General features: G+C 52.4%; 1 protein-coding gene across 2 annotated transcripts in view; it reads right to left on the bottom strand.

The window, feature by feature from the left end:
* The window catches only part of MID2 (midline 2), a 74,082-nt gene that overhangs the window by 36,931 nt on the left and 19,841 nt on the right, over positions 1 to 17,310 (bottom strand). For both annotated transcript variants that reach the window (XM_039382707.1, XM_039382708.1), the window contains exon 3: positions 12,278 to 12,282. In XM_039382707.1, the coding sequence (XP_039238641.1) occupies positions 12,278 to 12,282 (5 nt within the window). The remainder of the gene's footprint in view (positions 1 to 12,277; positions 12,283 to 17,310) is intronic.

Genomic DNA, 17,310 nt, shown 5'->3' on the forward strand with positions numbered 1-17,310 from the left:
GTGAGCTGTTCTGGAAAAAACCCAAATGTACCAAAGTGACAATCTGCTGCGAGGCCTTGGAGCATTCCCAGGGACTTCCTGTGAGCCGCCCCAGAGCCCTCACCCCAAATACAGCAGCCCCACCCTGTGCCACTCCAGTACTACTCCAGTGCCACCACCATCCTCCCCAGCCACTCTCAGCTTGCCCTTTTCTCCTTTCCATAAAACCCCCAAACAACCCCAGGAATCCAAAAGCCCACATAGAGTCACACAGAAGTGTTTAGGTTGGAAAAGCCCTCTAAGGCCATTGAGCCCAATCATTCCCTCAAGCACTGCCAAGGCCACTAAGCCATGTCCCCAAGTGCCACATCCACGCATCTGTTAAATCCCCACAGGGATGGGTACTCCACCCTGGGCACTCCACCCTGGGCAAAGCCCTTTTACACTGGAAAATGTCACCCTGAAGACCTGGGATTTGGTGAGGTTACTGGTGACACCATGGATTAAAGGGACATGGCACAACTGGCCTGACAGCACTCACTGCTGCAGCCCCGGGGCATGTGGAGAGGGCAAATGCCTCTGTACTGGTGGCAAATGCCTCCTGCCCAACGTGCAGCCAGAGCAGAGCTGCAGGGCTACAATCCAGAGTTTTCCATAACTCTGCCGAAGCTCCACGACACAGAGAAGCGTTAACTGAGGGGCAGGTGAGAGTCCAGAATAACCACAGAGCAAATTCTGGGCTTGGACCCACAGCTGGGCTGACAGAACCTGGTAATGCAACAAACAGACCTTAAACTCCTCAATAAAAGCACATGGAAGCATGCCATAGCTACGTGCAGCTTTGGGAAGCACGAACCCCTGTCGGGTTCAGCCCCCTCTCTGCCTGCCAGCCCCTCACAGCCTGTGTCCGAGGGCTGAAGTTGGATTAAGCCTTGTGCTCTCTCACCCACCCCACGCCGCACCCCAGCCCCTGCACTCGATCACCTGCAGCCCAGCGTCCCCTGGACCATGAGGTTTACAGAAAACCATGAGATTTACAGAAAACCAGTGATGCTGTTCTCTGCTTCTGGCCTTCTGAGTCACTGAAGGGCACAAAGCTGGTATTTAAGATCAAACTGAGCTCCTACAGTCCCAGGATTCCTGTGCCTGCTGAATTAAGCATAACAGATGCCCTGAAATGCGGGGAGCAGAGCGTGATCCAGCTGGTGGTGAACCCCCCACCAACTGCAGATTATGCCCAGTGCTGGTTTGGGTAACACAGATACATTTCATGATGACTGGCACCCCCGTTCTAGCACTACGGGCATGGTGCCCACCAAAAAAGCCCAGCTGAGCCTGGACACTGCCGAGACCTGATCTGCTCCATGCTGAAAACCCTGCACTGATCACAACCAGAGCAGCGTTTCAGGCACAGCTTCCCCCCTGAGCACCTGGGGAGCCCCAAGGGCACACGATGGGTCACACTCTGAATCTGCTGGGGCCAGCTGCCAGCAGCCACAGTAATGGGGAGAGTCCCTGCAGGGAGCAGATCTCTGCATTGTCACCAGTGGGAAAGGCCCCGGGATAAGGCAGCGTGGCCAACAGCTCTGCTCTGCCATTCACCTCCATCCCTGATCCAACACCAGTCACCCCACACTGCACACCTTCCCTGCCTTATCTCCCAGCCAGGTATGATGCTCTCCAGCACCTGCTCCAGAGGGTTTCCCTTCAGTCCAGGCTTACCTTGACAAAGTATGATTCTAAAGTTGTGCTCTGAGTGCTCAGCAAAGCTCTGCCATCAGCACAGCCCTCACCTGCACACCTGCCAAAGCCCCTTGCAGGCAGCAGGCTCTTCGCTGCCTGTCGCAGTCCGCAGTGCTGGGCTGGGTGAGCTCATCACTTCCTTTTGAGCTCACCCCCCAAATCCAGCTGGTTACTTCCAAGGCACAGGGAAGCAGAAAGGAAATGCATTTGCTCTATGGCCCAACTGGTAAAGGGGAGCCTGAAGCATCGTGGGCCACCCACAGACCCTCGGGGTGGCTGTCAAGGAGCAGTGTGGGCACCACTCCCTCCTTACACACGCAGACCTTCTCCCCACACACGAGGCTTCCCAGTGTGGACTGAGAGCATCCAGCTGCTTCCCTGAAGGACACTGGGGCCAAGCTGGAGTGGGCATTGCTGGGGTGCAGCAAGGGTGCTCTCAAGGGGCGAGCAGCAGCCCGCAGGCAGACCCTGCCCCACAGCTCCCTGCCCAGCATCTCGCCTGCCCAGTGCAGGCATCAGTTCTGTCCTGGTGAGTCAGAGCCCGAGGGAGTCATGAGGCTGGCTGGAAAATACCAAGAGTTCCAGAAAATAAACAAACACCTCGTGGGTTCGCTTTGTTTGCCTCCTGCTTTTTTTTTTTTCCATGCCTTTGGAGTGGATTTGAGTCAGCGTTTGAGCTTCTCTCCAAAGTCTCAGCATAACACACATACCAGCTCTGGGATGTTTGATTTGATGTGACAGCTGAGGCTCTCACATCCCCTCTCCTCCCAAAGCAGGGGCTTCCCAACTCTCCCTGATAACTGGGATGGCACTTAAACCAGCGGCACCCTTCACCCCAGCTGCAGTCCCACTGGGACCTGGCTTGGTGGGCAGCTGATTGGCATCACCAGCACAGGGAGCGACTCAAGGTACTTCCATGGAGCATCCCGAATCCTGGGGTTCTGGGATGACTCCCAAAGCCAATGGGCAGGGAGAGACCATCTGGGAAGCCTGAAGACTCCTGCAGCACCTCCCAGAGAAGTTCAGCAACACCTCAGGAGGACTATGCACATGGAAGGTACAACAGGAGCTCCCACATCCAGGAAAATCACAGCCGCACCTCTTCACACCCTTTGCCACTGCAGCAGGAGCTTGGCTGCATCAGCCAAGGCACCCAGGAGGCTTTCTGCAGCAGATCCTGAGTTCTTATCATGTAAGGCTGGCACAGGAGTCCTGCTCCCTGCCCCTTCCTCTGCTCACTCCTGATCACTCCCAGCCCCTTCCCTGCCTGTTCCCTCTGCCCACTCTCGGCCCCTTCCCTCTGCTTGCTCCTGGCCCCTTTCTTGCCTGCTTCCTGCCCTCTCCCAGCCCAATCCCCTTATACACTTCTGGCCCCTTCCCTACCCACTCCCCCTGCCCGCTCCTGGCCCCATCCCGCTCCAGCAGCCCCTTTCCTGCACATCCACCCATGGGTCAAAAGACTCTTTCAACACTGAGCAGTGTCAAGGCACAAGAATTACCTTCCCACACTGATCCTCCTGGCAGACCCCCACCCCGAGGGTCACTCACTGAACCTTGATCTAATTTGCTTTTCTTCCCTTTATTCCCCCCCTCGGTCTCCTCATCTTTCTTTAGAGCCAATCTTTGCCAACAGGAACTTTTTGTTCCCTCTGACGCCATGGATTTATGTGCTGGCAGGGCTGCTGTGAGCACACAGCTTCCGTGAGAGGCCTCAGCCTGGGCTCTGGAACAGCCCCATTAGCATTTCATTTCTATTTTCCGATCACAGTGTTTTACAACAGTTAAAAGGCAGATTTTGAGCACCAAATAACTTGCTGCCTATATTAGCAGAGGTGTAAGGGATGCCTTCACTTACCTAAGGTTACACAAAGCTCAGCTGTGTAACTTGAAAGTCCTCAGCAACTTGAAAGATAAACTCTCTGGCTGGGCATGACTCGGATTTAAATTATTCCAAAGCCGTCACATTTATTACTCTCTATTCTCCTTAATTTTCCCCGCTCTCCCTGTGCCTCAACCCAGCAGTGAATGGAGCTCGGTGCCGAGGCCGCCTCTCTGGAAGGACCTCCCAGGCACCCACAGTGTTCACAGTGTTCCACTCTGCTTGCACCAATTTTTGATGAAAGGGTGTGAAACCCCCCAGCCCGGCCTCTGCCACCCAACCTGGGGGCAGGTGAGGCTGGAGAATGCCCCCTCCTACCTTCCTGATGCCATGGAACGGGGGGAAGATAAGGGGAAGGGTTTGGTTCCCACATCAGCTTCCTAACTCTCCCAAGGCTCTGGTCCTGTATAAAAGGAGCTTTGTTTGTGCTGCTGTATTAGAATCATGGAATGGTTTGGGTTGGAGGGGACCTTAAAGACCACCCAGTTCCAACCCCCTGCCATGGGCAGGGACATCTTCCACTAGACCAGGTTGCTCCAAACCACATCCAACCTGGCCTTGAACACTTCCAGGGAACCTTTGTGGAAACACTGTGAGCATGGCCACAGCAGCAGAGCTGGTTCCAATGATAATTTACAAGTCAATTTTTTCCAACAATGTTCTTGAGGGCAGCACCTCGCCAGGGGTTGCCACTACCCACAGGCTGGGGGAGCTCCAGGACTCATTCCAGGGATGAAACATGGAAAGCAGCAAGAGAGAGGAGGAAGGTGGCAGGAGCAGGCTCCAACATGCCCAGATGGGACATTTCATAGAATCATGGAATTGTTAAAGTTGGAAAAGACCTTTAAGATAATCAAGTCCAACCATCAATCCAGCACCACTGCCATGTTCACCACCAAACCATGTCTCCAAGTGCCATATCCACACGTTTTTGGAACATCTCCAGTGATGGAGACTACACCACTGCCCTGGGCAGCCTGTGCCAGTGCTTTCTGTGACAAAATATTCCCTAATATCAAACCTAAACCTCCCCAGAGCAACTTGAGGCCATTTCCTCTCATCCTGTTGCTTGTTAACTGGGAGAAGAGGTCCCAACTGAGTCTCCTTTTCTGAACAACCCCAGTTATTTCTGCCTCTTGCTAAGAGGAGTTTCAGTTAGAGCATCTCTGTCATCCCAGGAGGGATTTGGTGGAATGCTTGGCATTGGTGTGTCCTCACATGGAATGTGAACCTTCCCCTGATGTCAGTGTGGGCTGGTGATGGTGCTGGGTTGACAGCTTGACTTGGTTATCTTAAAGGTCTCCTCCAATCTTAACAAGTCTATGATTCCATGATTCCAGGACTAATTCAGGGTATCAAACCCCATGCTCAGTTTTGACCCACCTCGTGCCCCCTCAGAGAGGAGCCACCACCCAGGAGTCGCTCATGTATCACATTAATTAATCCTGAGTGGAATACAAAATAACTCAGCATCAGTCTGAGGCACAACCTCCATCTGGCACGGCCTCCGACCAGAACTCAGATACAAAACAAGAGAAAATCAAAGAAAAAAAAAAAAAGAAAAAAAAAAGGAGGAGAAAAAAGGAGAAAAATGGATTAAACTCCAGAGTTCAGCCAGTGACATGTTTAATTGCTAATGTGGCTTTGGGATTATTCTTTTTTAAGACTTTTTTACCAGCCCAGCTGGTGTCATCCTCTAATACCCAGTAAGCAGCAAACAGATTGCAGGAGACGCATTGTGCTCTCATTGCGCTTTTTGCTAATAAATAAATAAACAAACAAATAAATAAATAAATAAATTCAGATCAAAGAAGCGAAAAAAAAAAAACCCTTCTGGTAGCTTTTCCCCTCCTCTGTTTCCCAACTGGTCCCAAACATATTTCCTGCTGGGACTGACAAGGAACACTGTGAAATTCAAAATCGCAGCTATAAGAATCAAGTGGCATCAGACCAAATGGAAGGGGCTGAGTTTGACACAAGGGATGACGCAGAAGAGGTTGAGTGAATGCTGTCCTGGGCAGAGTCATGGGCTTCCCAAGGCAGGGGCACTGCACGAGGGCAAAGGGGGTTCCTGCTGAGGATGAAGCCCTTGATTCCCTGCGACCTGTGCCAGGCCTGAGCCACCCTCCTCCCAGTCCTAAACTCTAATACAGATTTTTTCCCAGTGGCCACACCACCACCTCTGTGGGCTGGCGGGAAGCAAGGCACTTCCCTCCCATTTCACCAGGAATACCACAAAAACAAACCCATGACAATAATTTCTCTTCTTCTAGGGGGTAACAACCACGCTGCACCTGAGGTAGGTTGTGGGGCTCAGAGATGGCAATGAGGTGAAGGAGGAATAAGGATGCCCAAACAGTGAGTCCTGGCAGTGCTTGCCACCCCAAAACTGCCAGCACAGCCCAGCAGAGCCATGGGGACATGTGCTACTGGGAACGCTGTGGGGTGGGCTTCCCCTGAGGGGGGCAGACCCTCCATGAGCAGCGTGGGAGATGTGCCCAAGGAAAGCCAAAACAAGGTGAAGGCCAAGCAATAAATAACCAGCGCTTTGTCTGCAGCGGAAGCATCGGCCAACGGACCAACAGCGGATTCCTCTCCGTGCAGCACTCCCATCCCAAGCAACTGGCACTCGTTTGCATCAGCCAGCCCAGCACTGCCCAGGAGCATGCTCTTATGGGAAGGGAGAGGGTATCCCTATGGGAAAAGCTCTGACCCCTTGGGTGGACAAGCCGGCACATGGCTTGTCCTCACACTCACAGCTGGGCAAAATGCTGGGCAGGACGAGCCTTCAGCCTCGGGTACAACACCTGTAGCACAGCTTTGCAGTCAAAATCCTCAAAGTTCACCCTTTCTTCTCATGACTTATAAGATTAAAGCAAAACCCCAGCACTTCCAGCACCGATGGAATAGCACCAGCCCCCTCAGACCCCGTGGCACTGCAAAGGGACCCACAGCAGCTGTGGATCTCCCCTGTCTCTGACACAGGAATGCCTCAGAGCTGGCATTCCAAGAGCACAGAAAGCCTGAGAGCATCCCAGGAGCAGTTTGTCACAGGGATGGCACCAAAGTGGGGCCTCATCGAGTGCCACAGCAGCGTGATGCCACGTGGGAGCCGTGATGTGGATACACAGATGCTGTGGGAGCAGGCAGAGCCTGACCTTGCCAGGCGAGCAGATGTGGCATCCCATCTTGGAGGAAGCAGATGTGCTGCTACATGGCCCCTGGAGATGGACTGAGTTCCCAGGATTCACACTTTGCCTGTGTCCTGCCACTTCCAGAGCCTCTTGAAGTGGAGGGGGTGTCTGAAGACAGAGGGTGTTGCAATGCCTTGGTTTTGTCGGCAGATCGATGCTTCCCGAGGGACTGGGGAAGAGCCCAGCGATGCAGAAGGGGGAATCTGGCACAAGTAAACTCCAGCTGATGCCAGCAGCATCCTCATCTGCACGGGAGGGGACAGAGCACTCACCCTTCCTTCTCCCAGCAGGAGCATCAGCCCTTCTGGGGACAGCACAGGAAAAGTCATCACTTCTCCAGGCATGTAAAATCCCACAGAAGGACCAAAGGGCCCGTGAAACACCTGCCAAGTGTTGGCTGACTTTGTGAGAGCTTCTGGGGGGTGGCTGAGTGCCCACCCCATCCAACCTACACTGCCCTCTCACTGGCAGGTGACACAAGTGATTCAGCAGTATGGCCACGGTTCTCCAGAGACAGCAAGGCAGAACGTGACCCCAAAGGTCCCTGCACCCAATGAGCAAATGAAACCCCTCTTTGCCTTCCTGCACAATACTGTGCTCTCTTTGATGTGACAACAAATGACCCAAAGAGGTGGAAAGGATCTTGCCCTCAATCCTGCCTCCGGGGTGCCAACTCCTACACGCTTCACCTCTTGAAAGCTGAACGGCAAGACCTTAAAACAAGGGGCTGACAGTAAATCATTAACAGCACATAAACTTTGGTTGGAAAACTGACAGCTCCACTTGAAAACAAGGCAGAGAAAAATCAATAGCTCTTTCCTCCACCAACTGAGCTCTGAAACCTGGAGCTGGCCATGCCCTCCTCTCAGCCATCCTCTGCCTCTCTGAGACCAAGTGCACAGAGCACGGGTTTAATGATGGGAAACTGAGGCAGAGCAACCAAGAATCTGCCACAGGCGAGCTGGGAGCAGGAGGTGAATTCTCAAGAGCTGTTTGGGGGGCTGCAGCCCAAAGCAGAGCTGGAGGAAGACAGCCTGTCCAGCCAGCATGAGAGGGACCACGTGTCCCGGGAGCCAGCTCATGGCAGTGACAAGGACAGCATCCACACCTGCTGTCTTAAATCGATTTAATTGATCTTGGCAAAGATTAAAGTCTTTCTCAGACAGAGCCAACAGAGACAGAACTCCCAGGAAAGACAGAATCTCTTGCAACTTTCTCAGCAGGTCTTGGTCTCACTGAGGGATGTCCCAGCAGCATCAGTAAAGCCTGGGAAGAGGCCATGGCCCAAGGTGCAAGTTCCAGTTGCCAAGCCAGCGGTGCTAAGGAGTCAGGAGAGATAAATCTCTTCCCTGGAAGCAGAGAGGATGCAGATCTCAGCAACTGCCTGCTGCTGCACCCCTCTCTCCAACCCTGCCACTGGAGGACAACACCCTGTAGTCCCCATGTCGGTGTCCGACGGCGTCTGGGAGGAGAAAGCAATTAAAGCCACAATGTGTGTCCCACCTCCACCCCTCCAATGCATAAATAACCTGCCCTGTCCCCACCTGTCACATTCCAAACAAAACTGGTAAGTTCACGTTGCAAACAGCATTCCTAATACACATTCCCCCTCGCTCCCAGCTCCTTTCTCCGCAACAGCCTCTCTGAGCATCCTTCCATTTTCCAGCCTGCTTGGCTTCCTGCTGGATCTGAGTGTCAGGAGTCTCTGCTAACAAAGGCATTGCTGTTGGAAGCCAGGTGTGGCTGAAGAGAAATTTGGATTCTCCTGGCTTTAAGTTAGTGATTAGTCTCCTAAAACATCAACGTTCCTGACCCTGCCACAGGCTCATAGCTTACCAAGACCTTCACGTGGCTTTATGCCTGCAGGAGCTGTCAGGGAATATCCCGCTTTCAACTTCTGCACCCAATAAACACACAAACCTCCATCCAGTTAATAAAAAATGGTTCCACGGACAACTTATCCAGGAAAAACACCATTTTAAGCAGTATGGAAGTACTCAGGGTGAGTTACTTTGAGATGAACCTTTAAAAACACACTTCAGAAAGAGATTTGGGTTTCATCAGCCGTCACCCTGCAGCCCCATTACCCCTGAACCACTTGGAAACCTCTCCTCCTCCACAGTAGTGGGAGAGCTTCAGGCAGGACACAGTTCCTTCCTTGGGAGGCCAAAGAGGGGACTTGTTTTTTTGGTGGTTTCCATTACAGGATGGATTTTTATGGATTGCTCCGCCACAAGCACCAGACTCCAGCCAGGACACGGAGCTGCAGCAAGCACATCCACCAGGCTCTCTCATCTCCCAACCTTTAGTTTCCAATCATCCTCATCATAAAAATAAACAAATGGAGCCAAAGAGCTCATGTTGAAAGACAACCCATGCATGTTTTCTTTTGGATGCCGGATATCTGGTTCCCAAAAGTCCTTTGGAGAAACAAGGGAGGAATCTGGATTTATTGTTTTGGCACATCCCGCATGGCATGCACCTTTTTGCACGCTATTTGCTGAGCTTATCCCATAAATCAGATATGCCCATAAGAGCACAAAGGGGTTCAGCCAGCTCACAAGGATTTGGCTGCAGGTCGTGATGATTTTGAACACTAAAATGCCCAAATCCCAGTTCCTGGTAAGCAAATGTGCTTGGAAAAGTTGGAGCGCTCAGATGGGGCCACACTCAGAGGAGACAGCAGGGTGCAGGGCAAGGCAGGGGATACAGATTTATCCAATAGCTTTCTCAGGAGGAAAAGGGGTTTCCTGCTGGGAGCATCCCACCATGTTCCCTGGCCACTGTGGCCACTTGCACTTATTCTGGCCATGGGGCAGGAGCCCGTCCTGCCCTCAGCTGCCCAGGTCTCTCCATCCTCAAGTACATTTGGTGAATCATCACATGCACAGGGCTGGCAAGGTCAGAGCCATGGGGAGTTCATGCTGCTGGTGGTGCTTGATATCCCCTCCTAAGAACGCTGCTGGGCATGTTCCCATCAAAGCAAAACATGCTCCCAAACTAACCAAATAAAGGCAACAGGCAGGACCACGAAATGCCTAATCCGCACCACACAGAGGGAGATGACTGGAAATATCCCTGCTCCTCACATCTGAGACTCCATTTGCTCCAGGCAGTAGTGCCAAGGATGTTGATCTGTGCCCCAAAATGGTCACCTGGCTTCCACTTTAAACACCTGAGGGCAGCCCTAATCCTGCTGTGCATGGCCAGAGCCCATTGCAGGGGACTGGCAGGTCAGGGGGATTGAGGATTGACTGCCTTGTTAGCGCTGCCACCCAGCCCAGCTGCACAGCCCACGGTGGCCCTTCCACCTCCTGACATGAAGCTCTCCGTCACACATCAGAATTACAGATGCTGCATGCACACACTGCACGCTGTACAGCAACACAGTGCCATGACATCCTGCAAGGACAGCACTCTCCAGCTGCTCCAGATGTGCCCTCCTACGGACCACCCAGCTAAGAGCTCAGAAACAACATCAGAGGTGCAAGAACTTGTTCATCGGGAAGCCAGCTCAGGAGATTTTGGGGACACACCTCTGCTTTCCTCACCACAGACCTACCTGCTTGTCGATAAAGATCAAACCCAGGTGGGCTGATCTGCCACAGCTCACAGAATCCTTTGGGATGGAAAAGACCTTTAAGGTCAAATGAAAGGTCACAGCTGTGATGGGGAGTGGACTCTGCCAGCTCCATGGGACATGCCCAGCTCCACAGAGGCCCACGAGCACCTTTCAGCAAGGGAATGGTTTCCCTGGAGACCCCGAAAGCCCAAAGCAGGAGGCAGGACACTCCAGGGACCAGCCAGGAGCTGGGACACTCCCTGGGTAAGGTAACCCCCCACTCCTCAAGGTCCTGAGATCCATCTCCACACCCAACACAGGAGGATTTATCAGCAGAACTGCTGCTATTGCACACTGATGTCTATAAAAGGGCACATCAAACTACACCAATTGGATATTCAAAGCTGGGTTTTTTTTTTAAAAAAGCACATCAGCTGTCAAGGTAAAATCACTTAATTACACTTGTCAGGTGTTTCAGTGGCTAATGTGATAATAATAGCAATATTCAGCACCGCAGAGCAGGGCTTCGAGCCTGCTGAGAAATTCATCTGACGCTCAACTGCACGTAGCCAACTCTCCAAATTACTAAAGCTACTGAACGTTGCTGGGACCCATTTTCCACGGATGCACGCGCCGGGAATGGCTGAAGGGAGCCCGGGGAGAGCCAGCGCCATCCCCAGCGCTCAGCCAGAGGCATCAGCTGAGCTCTGCTCATTCCCCCTCCTGAATATTCATCGTGCCCAAACGCAGTATATCCTGAATATTAAACAACAGCTACTCAGGGCAGGAATATCAATCCTTCGGCAAAGCCCTCAGTTGTTTCGGGAGCGGAGGGCTGTGGGTGCCGGGCAGGGGGAGAGGGAAAGCACTGCTCCTTCTCCATCTCCTAGGGAGGTGAGCGCTGGGTGAGTGGGCTGGTGGCCTCACAGCAGCCACCCTGCAATCCAGGAGCTGCAAGGGCACACAGCCCCATGCTGAGGGCACACGGCCCCTGTGCCACGCAGGCAGGAGCACAGTGGGCAGCACAACCCCTCCACTCAACCCCACATCCCAGTGATGGTCCTGGGGCAGCAGTGCTGCCCAGCCTCCAAGCAGGGCTATGCCCTCCGAAACTGCTGGCTAAGCACTTTTCTTAAAGAGGAAACTGGTCTTTGCTTCCCTCAAATGAGGGTGCTCACAAGGGCAGCACCTTCCAGCACAAGCATCCTGAGACCCCTCACCCCATCCCATCGAGCTCTGCCCACCACAGTCTGGCTTCAGGCAGGGCTTGTCACTGACATACCTGAAGTGCCGGGAGCAGAAAGAGGGAAAAAAATCCAAATAAAGTAGAAAATGCAGTGGCTGTGAGCTCTCCAGAAACACAGCCGATGGACAGAGGGGGATGGAGACTCGCACCCCTGTCAGCCCCTCAGTGCAAGAGGGTCACGTGAAAGGGAGGCATTTCTGCTCAATAACCTGCAGCTGTGGGAGGGAGGAGCAGACAGGTAACCAGACCCTTCTGCAGAAACACGAGGTCACGTTTTGGGATACAAGTGTTGCAAGGGAAACACACCTACATGTTCAGAAATGGAAAATTCAGAGTAAAAGCTCTGAAAAATAAGGAAAAAAAAAGGGGATAAAAGGGCATAGGTAGCATGAGCTTGCTGGAAGCAGGAGTGCTGCAGAGGAGCTGAGGATAAACAGTCTTAAACAGTGTCCTGCCCTTGGGCAAAGGGTGGATCTGCAAGGAGCAAACCAAGCTTACAGGAACATCAGGAGCAGAAAATGTATCTGAGGACCCCAAAAAGCAGCTCCCCAGGGATGGACCACCAGGCACAGCTGAGGTGGTAGAGCATCACCTCCCACACAGGGAACACACCACTGCTGGGACTTCCCGTGGGACCTGGAGTCCCACTAATCCTTTTCATTATTATTTTTTAAGTTTGCTTTAAAACGCGGAAGTGAAAGAACTGAAGCTCAGCTCACACCCTTCAAACAACCACAAACCAGAAGGCTTGAAAAGAACACGGCTCGCAGTGGTTTCAGGAAGCACAAGTTCCCGTCCTGGGAAGGAAACAGCGTGCACAGGGGTACGTTCTCCCTCACAGAGTTTGTACTGCAAAAAAAAACCAGGGAGAGAAGAATAAGGATTGAAAGGAAATTCAGAAACTGCAAAAGATAACACAGAACTGAGGCATCCAGAGAGATGTTACAAAGAAAACTAACATAAAAGTGTCTATACTGTTAACAAGTCTGTTAACAGAGGGGGAAAAAAACATAATCTGTGAAATCATGTGCCAAGGGATGAGTGGAGCAAAGATTAAGGTTGATGGGAACATAAACTGGCTTGAAAAACTCCGGGGTGATGGCAGAAGGACCAGCATGGACATGTCACAGCCCATGGACAGATTCCTCTCCAGAGGGTTAATGGCACCTTCCTTGGTGTCTTCATCTTCCCAGAACAAGTCAACCCTTCAAGCCCCATAGCCTCATCATCTGCCCTTCTCATCTTGCACCCCACTATCTTCACACTCACAGATCTGATAAGAACCACACATTTTGGTTTATCAAGCCCAAAAAGGGTGGAATTCATGCACATACTTAACCATCACCTTCAGCACTTCCTACTGATTGAGGCTGATGCAACGGGTGAACAGACTGATACCAGCCACTTTCTGAAATTAGGGCATTTGGAGGGGAGACTTTGATCAAAGAAGATGACACCTGTTATTTAAAAATAATCTCATCTGCCAACCATCTTCCTCCCTCCACAGACCTCGGACTCCAGTCCTGGCTTGCCCAGGACACAAAGGCTGAAGATTAATCTTCCAGCCTCATCCCAAACACAGCATCACTGAGTGATTTTCACACAGCTTTATGCTTTCATTTTCCATCTCAAGCTGCTCTTGAGATAGCAACATTGAAATCATCTTGGATGTGAGTGTAGGTTTGGAAAAAAGCGAGAGAATAATCTAACCAACACTGTTTTGCAGCTCTGCTATCTCAATCCCCATAAGAGCTTAGCTTAATAAGAAAAAAAAATCCAAACCCTCCCCAAAAAGCAGACTTCTGAGAAGAAAAAAAATTATCAAAGATCTTAGCCCTCAGTGCTGATTCCTGGCCCCCATGACCTCCAAATGATCAATATTTAAGCAGGATGCATCAAGGATGAGGCAGGAGGATCTTCTGGGTCTTCTGGGTGCTCTGGCACTGAGAGGGAAGCAACAGGGATGAGAACCCTGTGTTGGGGACCCTGGTGTGTGGCACAGGTCCCTCTGCTCAGGGAGGTCACTAGGTGACAAACTTGTCCCAAGATAACACTAAAAACAGCCGGTGTTGTGGGGGAACTTGAACCATGGCTGAGCTGGGGAGGACAAAGCCCCACTGCCCACATGGCTGGGGCTGCAGCACCCATGGAGACCACATATCCTCCTCCAGCATCCCCACAGCAGTGGGGGGTACCAGCCCCCCCACACACACCTGGAGCAAGCCTCAGCTGGGCCTGCATCCCTTCCTCCAAGGGGTCTGGAAGTGAAGCAGCAAAAGCACGTCTGTCTGGTTCAGCGCTCAGGGGCCGACAGCTCCGGCACCAACAAAGCTCTGTTCCTGCTGGGAACAGCCCCCATCTGCTGCGTGGGAGTCTCAGCAGTCACAACTGCAGCCCTCGTCCTCGGCTGACTCTTCCTGGTGTGGAGGAATACAGACACAGGCACTGAAATTCCTCTGAGCCCCATGGCAGTGCAGTAAATTATAAATCAAGCAGCAATCCGTGACTCACCCAGCGCTAGTGGGAACACGCTCGCAGCTCCCAGGTGAACAAGTCCCACGTGGCAGCACGACGGAGAGTTTTTCTCAATTTTCTACCCCACCACTCTCCTAAAAGCCTTGGAATCACTACCAGCTCTCTGCACAATTTGTCAGCTCGGGGAGGTTTTGTTAATCCTGGTCCCATTCTCACAGCCCCATGGGAGGCAGCGCTGCTCCGGCAGGTAACAGAGGATGGAATTTCTGCCTGGCTCATGGCTCTTTTTCCAGAAGAGGAGGGATGTAAGTGTTACAAGACACAGCTTTTCTCTTTCTTTTGCATGTTTCCAGCCTGTCAATCTACAGAAGCCTCAGCAACAGCAGAGGAAAAGCCTCCTCAGAGCTGGCCCTTTCTCTGGCTCCTCAAAGGGAGCAGAGCTCACAGAGAAGCCACGGACAGCAGACAATAATTAAGGCAAAATCCTTTCTTCCAACACTCCTTCCAGCACAAATCATGGATGGAAGAGCCAGCTGGAGCTCTGCAGAGACCCCTTCTTGCTGTATCCCTCTGTGTAACCCTGTGCTGGCCCCGGCATGGCAGCGGCACTGCGGTGCAGGCAGGACTCCGGCAGGCACTGGAGAGAGGGTGGCAATTACGAGTTTCAAGCAATCTGAATTTATAATTGGCTGAGATTTCACTCAGCAGATAACGCACTGCCATCCTGGGCACTTGCTGTATCTAGGTCAGGCCATTAGTTTTGCTCTTAATCTACACACAGTTTTAATTTCATCTTTAATGTCGAATTCCAGCCAGTAAGCTGAGCCAGCACATGACTTTGTCACTGATTGCATTCAACATCTCGACCCCTCCTGAACCCACAGAGAGGGAAAACAAGCACCAACATCCTGATGTACTTGGACCACTTCCAGCCAGGCTCACGCAGTCGCAGCACTGGCGCTGCCTGTTGGACTGGGAAATCAGAGAATCATGGAATGGTTTGGGGTGGACGGGACCTCAAAGACCATCTATTCACCCCCCTGCCATGGGCAGGGACATCTTCCACTAGACCAGGCTGCTCCAAGCCCTGCTCAATCTGGCCTTGAACACTTCTAGGGATGGAACAGCCACAGCTTTTCTGGGCAACATGTGCCAGTGTTTCAGCACCCACACCATAGAAAACTTTTGGGAAGCAGAGGCCATTGCCACCAAGGAGCCAACCTGGTCCATGCTGCCAGTGGATGCTTCACCCCCCACACAAGGTGCTGCACGGGACAGCAGGACAGGCAGTGCACGGCTGAGCAAGGACACACAGAGCAGAGCACGCTCCAAGTGACACACCCAGGTGGCACCCCAGACCTCCAAGAGCTCACAATGGGGGGTTCAGGGCAGGAAGCGACCTCGAGGGTGGGCTGTGGAAGGCTAGGAGATACAAGGATGCCTTCAAACATGCCATGTTAACTCAGGTCCACTTCCTGAGGACACCCTCATGCCCCTCACCTCATCCTCACATCACTCATGGGGTGCCACACCTGCCCTCACCTGCAGGACACAACCACCAGTATTTCATCCCCCATTATCTCCTCAGCTCTCCAAGCATGTCAGCACAGCACTGGGAAGGAGCCACTCCATTACAGATACTTTCCTACCCCAAGAGCTGTTGTTCCCTTCCCTTCCCTCACTGTCTCTGCAGCTGATAACCCTTGACATGAACCTTCCCAGCAGAACAGAATGCTGCTGCATCTATCCCAGGCATCCCAGCTTCAGAAAGCTCCCGGACACGCTCCAGCACTCCGACCTCTGCCCCATCCTGCCCAGCATCCACGTGGCCCCTGCTTAAATCCGGAAAACTGCTCACCCTGGCCAGAATCTTTACAGCATGAACAAGTGGGGTTCAGGTTGCACAAAATAAACCCATCACACGTGTTAAAGGGATTAAAGATGGTTCCTACAACATGTGGAGGTGTATAATATAGTATCCACAGGGAAGTCAGGCTGCTGGCACACTCTAGAGACTTTGGATGACAAACCAGCTTCGAGGGAAGGGGAGCACTAGGGGGAGATTTCTGGTCTATACACAACAGTCCAGTTTCAGGCACTCAGCTCTTCTAAAGAAAGAGAAAAAATTCCCCACCAAAGATTTGTGTGGAAAGCACAGTCCTTCTGACAACAGGAAGTTACTCACTTCAAAAACCCAATTTTCCATCAAAAAAAATCCAACTTGAAAGGCGTTTCCAGCTCACTCGAGCTGCAGGATCAAAGCCAGGGATTAAGTGCATCTGCTCACTGCTGGCTGCCCGAGCGTGTCATGGAGCTCTGGGAGCAGACACGGAGCTCACCGACAACATCCTGTGGAGGGCCAGAGCCCTGCCGTGGGCACGGGACACAGGGCAGGCCTGCAGGAGCAGCAGCATCCTACCAGCACCTTTTTAAGGGTTTCAACTACTTCAGGTACTTGCAAGGATTCTGAGCACTGCTAGGGAGCGTGTGGTGGCCAGAGCTGTGGACTGAGGCCGTGCAAGGAGATGGCACAAGATGATAAAGCAAACATTGGCTCTGCTGGTAAAGCCCAGCATTGATGCCAAGCAATTCCTGCAGCGGAGGTAGAGCATTAGGAAAAGAGACACACAAAACCAGCCCAACCAGTGCACAGCCAGAGACAGGGATGTGCTAGAGGATGAGCCAGAGGAAGGACACACCGGGGTCCCCCCTAGGTAGTTGTGGCCACCCTCACCCCTGCTCCCCATCCAGCTCCAGCCCTGCAGTGAGTGGGGAGCTGGGCAGGATGAACAGCACAGGAAGAATGTTTGCAGCAGAGGAGAGCTTCCCTACACAGCCAAAATCACTTCAGACTGTTATTTAAAAGGAAAAAAAAATGGTGTTCTGGCAACCTGCAAAGCTTCCTCAGATGGATTCGCGTGGCTGGCATGGACCAGATCAGGGAGGAATATTCCAAGGTTTTAATTTCCCTGCCCAGGTTTTATTGTGTGCAAACATACGTGGTCATTGCTTTCGAAGGTTTCCAATTTGCAAACATCTCCTCATGGGAAAAGAATGTCCTGCACTATGGATGGGGCTGCTGGCACGGCTCCACTCACCGAGGAAGCTTAGGTGAGGCATGATGTGATGGGAGATGGGCACATCAGGGGCTGCAGGCAAATCGCAGCCTCCCCCCAGACCCCATTTGGCAGCACTGACCCAAAGCCAAACCTCGTGGCTGGAACACAGGGAA

This window comes from Pipra filicauda, unplaced genomic scaffold (genome assembly GCF_003945595.2).
Source record: "Pipra filicauda isolate LSUMZ 115617 unplaced genomic scaffold, ASM394559v2 scaffold281_size1565311_pilon, whole genome shotgun sequence".
In the NCBI taxonomy this organism is placed as follows: Eukaryota; Metazoa; Chordata; class Aves; order Passeriformes; family Pipridae; genus Pipra; species Pipra filicauda.